The sequence below is a fragment of the Festucalex cinctus genome, chromosome 2 (genome assembly GCF_051991245.1).
Source record: "Festucalex cinctus isolate MCC-2025b chromosome 2, RoL_Fcin_1.0, whole genome shotgun sequence".
In the NCBI taxonomy this organism is placed as follows: domain Eukaryota; kingdom Metazoa; phylum Chordata; class Actinopteri; order Syngnathiformes; family Syngnathidae; genus Festucalex; species Festucalex cinctus.
In genome coordinates this window covers 26,124,322-26,137,146 of record NC_135412.1, presented here as the reverse complement: position 1 = coordinate 26,137,146, position 12,825 = coordinate 26,124,322, and the positions used below count along the sequence as shown (strand labels likewise).

Below are 12,825 nucleotides of genomic sequence, written 5' to 3'. Positions count from 1 at the left end.
CGTGTTTGCACGCACACGCACGCACGCACGCACGCAAACGCACGCACGCAAACACGCAAACGCACGCACACACACACACAAAAAATAATAAAAAAAATAAAATAAAATAAAAGAGCAATGATGATAAGACGTTGAATTGGTAAGACTACCGAATGAACAATTCTGTATAAATTTATACGTGTTTGCACGCACACGCACGCACGCACGCACGCAAACACGCAAACGCACGCACACACACACACACACACAAAAAAAATAATAAAAAAAATAAAATAAAATAAAAGAGCAATGATGATAAGACGTTGAATCGGTAAGACTACCGAATGAACAATTCTGAGCAAAAAAAAACAAACTTTTTTTCTTTTCTTTTCTTTTTTTTGACTTGGCCGATTCCCTGCGTTTCAGTCCTCAACCTCAACAATCCTGACAGGGCAGGTTCAATCAAAAGTTGCTGTCGTCAACGTGGTGCATCACCATGTGGAAGGCAGGAAGTGTTTGGTCGGTGCTGGATTTTACTTTGATTTATCTTTCGTTTCTTTTTATATTTTCTGACTTTTTCTCTGGTTTCCTGATCGTCTGTACCTCACGACTCTGGCGAGACTTTGAAATATCCGGTTAAGGTGAAGGGTAATGGAATTTTTATTAGGTTTTAGGTAGAGATGCCCGATAATATCGGTGGCCGATAATTATCGGCAATTATCGACCAATTTGACGTCAAGCAGATAAAACAGATAATAGAGAAATTTGCCGATAATTATTGGCAATTTTATTTCATACAGATAAACCAGATAATAAAGAAATCCAGCAATAATTATATGCCGACATGCCACGTCGGTGCATCTGTTGTGGTTGTAGCTCATATCAATAAAATTCAGCTTCATGGTGCTTTACATACATTGAAACTTTGTGCAAAGTTGATACAATTTTTCAATGTATTTGTTAGACTTGGAGTAGGACTGGAAAGCATTTGTATTCAAGTTAAATTTGCAAACAATTATCGGCTAACTTATTGGTTATCGAATTCGGCACTTCTCAATTATTGGTTTATCTGTATCGGTTAAAAATAGCATTATCGTGCATCCCTAGTTTTAGGTGAATTAATGAGTATAAATTTACACGTATTTGCATACGCGCATACACACACATACGCGCACACACGCACCCACGCAAACGCACACATACACGTAAAAAAAAAAAAGGCAAACAAATCAAGCTTTTACCTCAAGACAAAACAAAATATATATTGCAGCTTTAAGTGCATGTTTCCCCTTGTAATTAATTGCATAATTTGGTTGAGCTCAATTGTGCCGTCATGATAGGTTTATTGTGCTTTTTCTGGCCTGCAGTGAAATGAAATAATTGAAGACACATAAAGAAAAAATAAAATAAAGAAAAAAAAACGTGGTGCATCACATCTGGATCTGGATGTAAGGCATGATATTTTTTTGCTCTCATTTTCATATTATGATGTCAAATGCAAATAGTTTGAGTTCGCAGGGTGGAAAGTACAACTAGACATGTTGTTTACAGTGGCGAACACTGCCCTCTTGTGTAAAGTGTAATTACGTCCCCACTGTTGATCTTGTGGATTTCTGATTCAAACATACCTTTTTACGCCGTATTTTGGTACGTTTTAGTCTGTGACTGTTTTATCATTGGACCCCCCTTCATTGTACCTGATTTTTATTGTGAAGTGTTTTTTTTTTCTTTTTCTTTTTTGTAACGTATTGGAATCATGTTCCATGGTGATTTTGCACATTAAATAAACTGATTGTTTGCTTGGCGCTGAAGCATATTTCGCAAAGGTAACAAAATGGCGCTTTGGCTCAAGATATGTTGAAGCCGCATACCTCCCAAACTCCAACTGTGCAGACACTTGCAGACCCCCCCCCCCCCCCCACACACACAAAAGGGAATACAGTCTAAAAATCATTGCAAAGAAATTTGGCATGGCTGTCAGAGATACAAATACGTGCAGCAATTTAAGACAACTATGAAGTGAATGTTTTGTTCTTTTATAAGCCTGCTGACTAAGTGGTCACATTGCTGCTACATTTGAAAAGAACATATAGTACACTTTTCCACTTTTAATTTTTTAAAATAAACTCCAAAACAATGAATGCACAAGCAACATCACAGTCACATAACAGAAGCTTTTTTTTAATTTACACACAAATGCATGACAACTCAAATCAAGCCTGAATCCACCATGGAAGACTACATTAGGCAAAACGGATCACTTTTCAACATCAATTTTGCTGCAAACATTTCTGGATTTGGCAAGAACAGAAGGAACGACGGAAGGTGTTGTTGCTTGTGTCACATTATTTACACAACCAATAATCAATAAAGATAAATGTTCAAGCAGATCTCCAAGGCACAAAAAAATGTCATTTAAAAGAACACAGGACTTGTGAAAAACTAACCAGCTATTCCTTGAAAAAATTGCCAATTTATGTTGAGCGATTATGATGTCATAGCACTTTTTATGAATATTTTTGCTTTAAGTACTGTATCGGGCATTTTGGACAGTCACATGATCATCGTGACGTATCGCCTGCGTAAAATACACATTGAATGAATGTTTGGCTTTTGCTTACAATTTTGTCAATAAAGTTATAAAAAAAAAACACACACACACATTGAATGAATGACAACAAAGAGACTCACGAGGAATGACCGCGTCCCACAACGGACATCAAAAGATGGAATTTTGCCTTACAACAAAGAAGCACTTCTTCAAAAGCAGTACAGCCACGAAAGCCGGATGAAACTGGCAGATCCAGCTGCCGGCAAGGCGAAGTGGACGGTAAACATCCGGGTGAATTGTAGATGCTAGCTAGACTAAGCTACATGTCATGTGCCAAGCACGATTTAGCCCACATTAGGAGTGGCCACCGCCCCACCCCCACACGGGATGACATCAAACCGGACGTGCTGAGGATTTCATACCGAACAGGTTTGGCGCAGTAGTTGAGATCCAAGACAGTCTTTTTCTTGGCCATTGCGTCAGCAAATTCCCATTGAAATAAATGAAGGTGGCTTTCATTTTACGCACGGGATACGTCATCACGATCACGTGACCAGGATAATGGTGTTCACCACAGTACGGTCGAATTTTGATACTTAATCGGTTTAAAATAAAATTCACTTTTATTCGTTATACACAATTCCTAATCCAATACTGGAAAATGACTTATAAGCCTTGTATCGCTTTAACAAGGAACATGTCCAGTAACTATCAAGACGGTATTGCTGCTGTCACACTGCAGGGTTAAATTACGCATACACTCGGGAAACCACGTTTGGACTATAGAGAGAGAAGGATATGAACTATTTTTCATGCACTTGAAAAATGGCAGTTGAGTTTTACAAATGTCATTACCTCGCCAGCTCGAGTATCTCAGTATCATATTTGTTTTTTCTTTGGGGGAGAGGCAGTATAGAGTCGGTGATGTTGAGGATTAAGTGCACTACATGATGTTGTGTCCGTCCCTCACCAGGCATCAACTCCATCTGACGTGACTTCATTGTTGGAGGCAGAATGAAAGCACCCTCACTGCTTGGTTTGTGGGACATCATCAAGTGGTCAAGAGGAAACTTGCTGGTGATCTTCTAATGCGGTTCATGCCCACAACTCAAAGTTTGCCTGCAGGTAGTGTTCATTCTGTCTGACATTTTGAAATTTAGTCTTTAGTTTCAATCACACTTGTTAGTTTTTATCACAGTTACTCAACCTCATCCCATTTTTATTTAGTCCATATTTAGTCGACTTGAAATTTAGCATTTTGATCTTTATTTTAGTCCAAGAAAACTTCATTTGATTAGTCTAGTTTTAGTCAGGCGGCACGGCTGACTGGTTAGCACGTTCGCCTCACAGTGCTGAGGACGCAAGATAGAGTCCAGGCATCCTGGGTGGAGTTTGCATGTTCTCCCCGTGCCCGCGTGGGTCTTCTACAGGTACTCCGGTCTCCTCCCACATTCCAAAGACGTGCATGACAGGTTAATCGAATTGTCTCTAAGTGTGCTTGTGAGTGTGGATGGTTGTTTGTCTGTGGGTGCCCTGCGATTGACTGGCAACCAGTTCAGGGTGTACCCCGCCTACTGCCCAAAGCCAGTTGAGATAGGCTCCAGCATCCCTTGTGAGGAGGAGTAAGCAGTTAAGAAGATGGATGGATAGTTTCAGTCAACAAAATCTGTCAACGTTTTAGTCTAGTTTTAGTCAGGACAACCATTTTACCACTGTATTTATATCTTTTGTCAGCAGATTATATTGAACCTTTTTGAATCTAAAACTATTTCATATAAAAAAAAAAAAATTCTCATCTTTTTGATGAAAAACAACTTGACACAAAATGACAGTGGCTACTATGGCTCCATGCTATGAGCTAGCATTAGTTAGCGGTCGCATAAACATTGTTGGACCGTTATAGCTGTTGGATTAATATTACATTATAACTATATGTATTTATTTTTTTTACCTTTCACCGTGAATCCACCTCCTGTCTGTCCCACACATTTGTGCTGTGTGTCACATGACAGTGTCAAAGACGTGACAGATTAGCGGAGACAAGATTTGACAAAATCATATCATATTTGTATCGTTTTTGTTCATGAACTAAAATGTCCATAGATTTTAGTCGAGTTTTTATAAAGTGAAGGTCATTTTCGTTTCGTCTTCATTAGTCGATGAAAATGCATACTGATTTAGTCCCACTTATTGTTTATTAATGAGGGTTTTAGTCTAGTCTAGTTTTTGTCCGGTGAAAAATGTGTGTTGACGAAATTGAAGATTTTGGTTTAGTTTTTGTTGACGAAATGAAGACTACCTGCAGGGAGAGGAAAAGCAAGAAAGCGGGATGATGGGATGGACAGCGTCATCTATTTCCGCTTGGTTAGATGTCGGCCCTCTCGAACGTGCTTGGGATTCCTTTTCTCTGATTTGCCCTTCTCCTTGGCTTTCCTCAGGCGGCGCGGCGGAGGCGGCGCGCTCAGCTCGCTGTCCTCCTGCGTACTGGACGTGTCCATTCCGTCTTGCTCCTCGGGAATGTCGGGAATAGCGCCGCTGCTTCCGTCCAGAATGTTCCTGAGCGAGTGCTCCTCTGGCGTGCCGGTGGCCGTGGTGCCGCTCTCGCTGCTGCTCAGATCCTGCTCGTCGCCGTACCTGCCGCTTCTGTTGCGGTGGGGAAGCGAGGAAGCCCGAACTGATGTCCTTTCCCGGACATTGGGCTGAGGCTCGTTCATGTCCACGCCGGAGTCCAGGCTGGTGTCGTTGCTGCTGGGCGGGCGCTGGTGGCGGCTCTGGAGCTCGATGATGGAGTGACGCACCTGAGCGGCCGGTTTCCCGTCCAGCGAGACGAACCACGCCCTGGGGTGGGACGACGAAGACTTGCCCCTGCTCAGTTCCAACAGGGTGCGCTCCGAGATCCCTTGCAGCTCGCCGCCTCCGCCGAAGCCGCCCATGCCAGCCGCCTCGTTGAGAGTCCCCGGCACCGAGACGGAGGACTCCAGAAGGTTACTGTAACGAGCCCATGCGGCAGGAGGCCCTTGGGTCGGGGGAGGAGTTTCGAGAGGCCGGGGCTCGTCTTGTTTGCTTTGCTGTTGCCCGTTTGAGACTTTGCTGAGCGTCTGTTGACTCGGCGTTTCCGACTCGGCCCCGTTGCGGGGGAAGGTGGCGGACTTGCAGCCGGCTTTCTGTGGCTCTTGGTTGGCGAACATTTCGGGCGCCTGAATGATTGCCACCGGATGGTTGTAGATGTGAAGCAGTTTGTCGGGGAAGAAGCCGTCGACGTTGACATTGTGTTCCATAAGTCGAGAAAACTCGTCGTTGTTGATGTAGTGTGAACGTACTTTGATCGGCTCGGCGGAAATATTATCATAAGGCGGAGCTTTGACGTGACTGGCCGGGTCCTCCACGTAGATGTTGTAGTTGGCTTTGTGCCTGGAGGTGGACGAGGGCTCACCCGGGACGTGACAGGAAGCCAGCAGATTGTCACCCGAGTGCAAAAGCAGACCCTCCTCCATGTGCATGGACGTGGTTTGGTCTTTTTTCACCACCGTCAGTTTGGAAAAACGAGTTCGTCTCCCCCTGGGCTCTCGCTGGCAACTTGCGGAGAAACATTTCAATGGATTATTATTGGAGGTACGCAACATCAAACAAAATGTGTTTGATTTCCTACCCGCATTGACACAACAGCAACGACAGAAGTCCCATCACAAGCACGAGACTTCCTGCCAGTATTGCCACCAACAGGACGGTGTGATGGGAAAGGAAATCCAAGGGGCTTCCATCATCTGACACATTCAAATGGAAGATGAGCAGTGTAAGAGCACACAAATATGATTTGTGCATATTCACCGTTTGAAGGCAGGGGGGCCGCGATCCAATATCCAAGGTGAGAAGCGGTGTACGTCCACAGCAGCTGCTCGTCAACTGCCTGCACCATTCCCAGGCCTTGATTCTCCCAGGCGCCTGCAAGTAGAGGCGGGCGGATCCATCCAAATATCAACATTATCGATACCAAGTCAGTATCGATATTGGCTCTAAAATATCAATATTGTAGTTTCGTTTGAGTTTGGCTCTTTTCTGCACTGCTGCGGTTTGGTCAAACAGATAACGGGCGTGTCGCAGTCGTGTGTTTCCATCGTGTGACATCACGTGACTTTGTGCTTAGTCTGTGTAGTAGATTGCAAACAAATACAGGATTGTACTTGGAAAAATATGTTTTTTGTTATGTTGTTTTATGCTTTATATTTGTTGTTGCATGATAATCTTTAACATTTTTTTGTTTATTTAGCTTGAAAAGTATTGAAAGCAGCATTTGTAGTGCATTTTTGTATTTGTACTTTCTGAAGAGTGTACGATATTTGTTTAAATTTCTTTTCATATGATGACTTTGTCCATTTTGTTTAAGAATGTTAAAAAAATATTTTGTCATGGTTGGAATGTTTCTGGGGGAAACATTGATAAATTATTTTCTATTTGTCAATTAACTTTGTCCTAATTTTTGTCATGATTGAGGTGTGGTGGTCGACCCCGATGCAGGGAAGCAGGGCGAGGAGGCGAAGAATGAGTTAAAAAAAAAAAAAAAAAGTTTAATAAAGAAAAATGAGCTACAAACTAAGAAACAAGTCCAAACGGGTAAAACGAGACAAGACGTGGAACAAAACCGGCAGCATGACAGGAGGAAAATGACAATGAATTGACACAGAAAGAGGGGAGACAAGAGACTAAATACACACACACACACACACACACCAATTGACACAGCTGGGAAAGACAAAAGTGGCAGAGGGTGCTGATTGGTTGACACACAAGGAAGTCAGGCAAACACAGGTGGACATACTCAGTTTTGACGAGACGGGGGACGCCCACAAGGACAACATGACAAAAACACAGATCATGACAAGAACTCAAAGAAACAGGAGGGCAAAATCAAACCAGAGCCATGACAAAAGTAAGAAAATCAACCTAAACCCAACCATGACAATGTTATTCTTTTAAAAAAAACGAAACACAAAAACACTTAAAAGTTGAAATTTGATTAAGAATAATCAATTCAATGCGACAGCTACCTTCATTTTTATTTTAAATTATATTATATAATTTTCAAAAAGTATCGGTATCGGTGATACTGGCCCTGTATTTACTTGATATGGGATCGATACCGAAATGTGCAGTATCGCACACGACTGACTACCTGCAAGTTCATTCCAGGAAGATGTCAAGGTTGAAGGCGGGCAAGGCCGATCACGATCACGATCATGTTGTGACTCCTCGTACCTGTCTGCTGGTTGAAGGCCCAGGCCGGCACGGTGTCAGAGGCGCGAAGGCGGCCGCTTGTGGCCAGAGGCACGCTGAACTGGATGGGCCCTCCCACCTGGATCTCCTCGTTCCCTGCATACAGCAGGACGCTGACGGCCGCCACCGGCTTCAGCCCGATGCTTCCAAAAACTGTCATAGAGGACAAATACTTTGGGAATGCAGTGAAGAAGATTTTTTCACACATCTGTAGTATACTTTTCACTTTTACTCCAACACCATTATTAACTCAAATGTTCAATAGTGGCACATTTCCCAACCATCTTCCTTATTCGTTACATACACACTCGAAAAACAGATTGGTCAAATCTTTAAAAAAAAAAAAAAAAAAAAAAAAAAAAAAAAAGTTAAATTTGACCAATCTAGGTGGTAGTTATGTGTCCGTAAGGTTATTTTAGTGAACTAAAACTAAGGAAAAAACTAAAGCTAAAATTCATTAACCAATTTTGTTTTCGAAAGAAAATAAAAAAAATGTTTTATAAAAAAACAAAAACTAACTGAAAGTACATTTGTTGTTTACAAAACTAACTATAATGATAGCAAAAGTGTCCATTTAATTAATTTTATGCGTAAGCCATTGAGGATGATTTAAAATGCGATTTGAATTACGGTACATTTAACCACCGGAATATGAACATTTGAAAGTGTGTCACGTAGAAGTGACGTCATCTCGCAGCAGCCAATAGAAACGTACCTTCACATGATGTCGCTCCCATGCTGGTTTTTAAATATTGTGCACAAGTCATACATTTTTTTTTTAACTAAAACTAATACTGAAACTAACCAAAAGTAAGCATTTATTAAAAAGACAGAACATTACCATCCTGAAAATTAAAAATAAAAAAAACAAAACGAAATCAAAACAAACTCAAATGAAAATTCCAAAACTTGAATAATCCAACAGAGCCTTTGGTTAAAACAACCTCTCTTGAATGGCATTTGGTGTTTTCAAGCAAAATATATTGGCGATTGGGCCAACCAATACAAATAAAAAATATTTCTATATAGTAACCAATTTGATTGGTTGTTTGGCTAATCAATCAAATTGGTATGCCGGTAACCATCCGGAATGTTAAATGTCCGACCAATCTATTGGTTCATCAAGCCAATAGGAGCTAAACCTACTACATTTAAAAAATAAAAAAAATTAAACCACCAATTATTTTTAGATTGTTGTATTGATTTGTGGTTCACCTGACGTGTTGCCAAAAATGCCCATCGTGCAGTTGACACACTCCTTGGCTAACTGTGGCATGGTCAGGTAAGCTGTCAGTGATGTCATGTTGCTGTTGTCGGCCAGAGGGAGGAACTTCTTGGGAATCTTTATCTTTGCTTGAGAGGCACTGTCTACAAAAGCAAAACAAAAAAAAATGCAGATGGACGTTGTTGTGGGAAGTGAAAAGTTGACCTTTGTGCCACATTGCGAGCGTACCAGGCAGCTTGGCTGTGACGAGCAGCGTGTCTTCAAACAGCCAGATGTTGCCTTGCCGCTGACGAAGCAGCAGCAACGTCACGGCCGAGAAGACTGCAACAAACAAACAGCGCAATGGGATCAAATTCCATTTTCATTTCATTTGTACATGCAAGAAAATGATACTTGGGACTCAAATTTGTTCCAACCAAATGGATTATTTTGTCTCATAGTGAGCACATAGTTCAAAGCTTAAAATTTGATTGAACCTGATCAGAAGCACTACCTTTGTCTAATCAAAAAAGTATATGATCACAAACTAATAATGAGAAATATAATTTAAGCAAATGTGTTATTTCAGAACTGTTAGTTAATAAGGCTGTTTCAAAACGGTTAGTGACCCCCCAAGGATCAGTGATGTCAAAGTCAAGGGCCCGAGTCGAAGCTCATCAGCAAGCTCTGCAGGAGACTGATAATGATCCTGATCATTAAAATCAGGTGTGTTGGAGTCATGTAACTTCGAAAACATGCAGGACTCAGACCCCCGAGGACTGGAATCATCAATCATGAATCATGTTGTCTGCCAAATAGAAAGGAATGGAGGATTCCAGCACTCACTGGGTCTCTTGTTTGCGCTCCAAGGCAGCGGGCCGGGGACGTAACCTTCCTTGGTGGCCACCAGGGTCAGACTCATGTGGGGACTGTACGCCACCCAAAGCAGAGCCTCGCCTTTCTCCCCTGTCCAGGTGGAGCTGCTCAAGGTGTGGTTGACGTAAGCCCCGACCGAGGCCCCTGGCAAGAGCTGACGCGTCGTCATGTCTCTTACCAGAACCTTGAGGGCAAACCGGGGCTCTAGAATTGAGACAGAAGAATGATACTGATTGAATTCCCTGCAGCAGCTCTCCTTGTCACCCATCACAATGCTGTACAGACTTCTGCTTTTTTTTTTTTTTTTGCTGACACACACGCACTTTCATATCTGCAGAGCGACGCGGGATTACAAAGTGCTGCCTCAACACATCATCTGATCTGTTCATCCTATACAAGCCAATTAAGAGTTCATTTTAAATGTAGGCCGATCACTTGATAGAAAGGCACTTCAGGAAGATGTGGAACGAAACAACAGTAGCAGCAGTAACCAAAAACGAAAAACGCATCACCGTATAGCTAGCGACTCAGATGTTCACCTTCGGTTAAAGCGGGGGTCCCGAGAAACATCCCCGTGGGGCTCGACGTGGTGGTGGCGGCGTTCTGGCCATTGTCTCCTGGCAAAGAGCGAGGAAGGCCGCCGCCCTCATCCGCGGCTCCCACTGCAAGCGCATCAGACGAAATCACAAGCAAGGAGCGTACAAAGAGCAGCGTGGGCAGGAATGGAGTCAGGCGGCGCTCGGCATTGGGCATGGCGAAACATGGACGACAAAAACAGACATTACGGCCCGCGAAGAGCGAGGAGACGAGGTGGGTGGGGGTGGATGTCGTTGTGGGGTTCGTTGGCCTGGAGCTGATCAAGACTCAAACGCGTTATTTAGGAGGATGCGCTGGTGCTGAAGCTGGGCGTGTGCAGCCCTAGAGATCGTTTGTAAAGGAAAGATGCATCACTACGCATGCACTGCCAGCGCTACAAGAAATCTACTTGCAAGACCTTTCACTTGATGACCGCTTTTCATACTTGTGCAGCTTTTTATGGCACCAGGAAAAACAACAAAAAGACACTGTGCACAGTAAAACAACAAAAGTAGGAAAACAACAAAGCATCAGAGTGAAGGGTCATCTTACCTTATCTTTGCAAAAGGAAATTGTGACGTCATTGGCTTTTTGTGTAGTGTTGATGTTCGCTGCAACCGTAGTCACTGGTTCGATGTACTTGTTTATTGATTATAAATGGAAAGTATTGAATAAAGTTAAAAAAAATCTCTGCAACCGTGTGATTACTAAACAGTTTTGGTGTGATTAGTGCCTTTTTTTCTTTAAGACCTCTAAAACCCCTTAACACGTGTGTCAAGATCCGGTCCTGGAGGGCCGCAGACTGCAGATTTTCCATTTTTCCGCCTCCCAACACACCTGATACACTAATGATAAGGATCGTTATCAGGCACGCTTATGAGCTCATTATATGAATCAGGTGTGTTGGTAGGTGGAGAAATGGAAAACCTGCAGTACCGCGGCCCTTGAAGACTGCAGTTTGACACCTATGCCTTACAACCTTCATCTAAAAGATGTAGTTTGCTACTATAGTAACTCAGAAGACAACAATTTTGAATATTTAATTTTGTTGTTCTTCATGCTAAGTTTTTTATTCGCAAACAAAAATTTTCCAAGTCCTACCTCAGATTTGTGTGCTTCCTTCTGGAATTGAAATCCATTTTCAAAGCTGTAAAATTAATCAACAATAAGAAAAGCAGCAAATTGTCGAATCTGTCAATGTTTTTCTCCTCTGATGCTTCATTTGTGTAATATCCAAAGATGGTTGACCTGTTTTCATGTCAAATGCCTATTTTATTTTTTATATTTTACTATCTTTAAATTGTACAACAATTTTGTATCTGGTATCTATGCAAGATATGTTCTTAATGTAAAGCCGTTGAACTGGCAATAAAAGCCCAAAAAAACTTTTCTGCAGCCGTTATAAGGCCGTTCTGAACCAGGGCTGGGCAAAAGGTGAATTCAGAGTGGAAGAAAGAAAAGTGCAGCCTAAACTCTGGGTACATGGTTGTTGATAAATAACATTTCCAACAGGATTTCCATCATTTTCAATGCATCATTTGGTGTGATAGGTCTGCTTTGCCTGTCGATTTTGACTAAAAATGGGCGTCGATGAAGACTAATCATCGCCAATAAGCAACCAGCAAAACGTTACTATTCTGTCACTTTCTTGTCATGATCAACTGCTTTGGACTTGAAATGCTACATCAAATCTTCACTAACTTTCTAGAGATCATGGAAATGATCTCAACTGAGGTGATGGTTCACCTGTCATCCGAGCAGGCTTCACCACTTCAAGTGCCAAAGAGGTGAGACAGGAAACCTGTTGGCCGCTCTCCATACAATGTTAACAACTGTCGTGTTGCATCGCAAAAGGGAGAGAGCATCAGGGTGTGTCTTGAACTTGCACAGCAACACTCAGGATAAAGCTGCGCATGAAGTAATGAAGATGCCCAGACGAGAGGCGTGGCGCCTTCTCAGACAAGCAAACGCTCACTTGCAATCAATCGATGGAATATTCTGAGAATAAAACATCTTGCATGTGCATGCACAACTGAAATCAGAGCTCATAACTGTCAGTCACATATAGACATTTTCAAATGCATTTCATTTAAACAAACTCATCATAATCAACAAACAATAACAGGGGCGGACGAGTTAGCGCATCCAGCTCACCTTTCACAAGTTGTGGGTTCGTTCGCATGTTGTAGCTTGCATGCATTTTCTCTGAGCATTCCGGTTTCCTCCCACATTCCGCGCATGTTCGCTTCATTGCAGACTGCAAAATGTCATTAGGAGGGAGCGTGAATGGTTGTTTGTCAGTTATGCAGGATGGGGCCTGCAATAGGCTGCAGGCAATCAGGGTGCACACTGTAAAAATGATAACCCT

General features: G+C 42.4%; 1 protein-coding gene across 1 annotated transcript; it reads right to left on the bottom strand.

Annotated features, from left to right (window-relative positions):
* Positions 1–2,154: 2,154 nt before the first annotated feature.
* fam171b (family with sequence similarity 171 member B) lies at positions 2,155–11,111 on the bottom strand. Its single transcript, XM_077514040.1, has 8 exons — positions 10,421–11,111; positions 9,852–10,085; positions 9,255–9,347; positions 9,017–9,169; positions 7,784–7,954; positions 6,359–6,472; positions 6,180–6,294; positions 2,155–6,106 (listed from the first exon to the last, which is right to left on the bottom strand). Exons 1-8 carry the CDS (start codon positions 10,632–10,634, stop codon positions 4,882–4,884), a joined length of 2,319 nt encoding a protein of 772 aa, XP_077370166.1. The 5' UTR covers positions 10,635–11,111; the 3' UTR covers positions 2,155–4,881.
* Positions 11,112–12,825: the final 1,714 nt, after the last annotated feature.

What these genes read in the sequence shown, in the direction of transcription:
- fam171b (XM_077514040.1), bottom strand. Translation starts at nt 10,634, where the DNA reads ATGCCCAATGCCGAGCGCCGCCTGACTCCATTCCTGCCCACGCTGCTC. An exon ending in GACCCCCGCTTTAACCGAAG is followed by an intron (nt 10,086 to 10,420) that starts GTGAACATCTGA and finishes TCTCAATTCTAG; the next exon opens with AGCCCCGGTTTGCCCTCAAG. An exon ending in CATTTTTGGCAACACGTCAG is followed by an intron (nt 7,955 to 9,016) that starts GTGAACCACAAA and finishes CCTCTATGACAG; the next exon opens with TTTTTGGAAGCATCGGGCTG.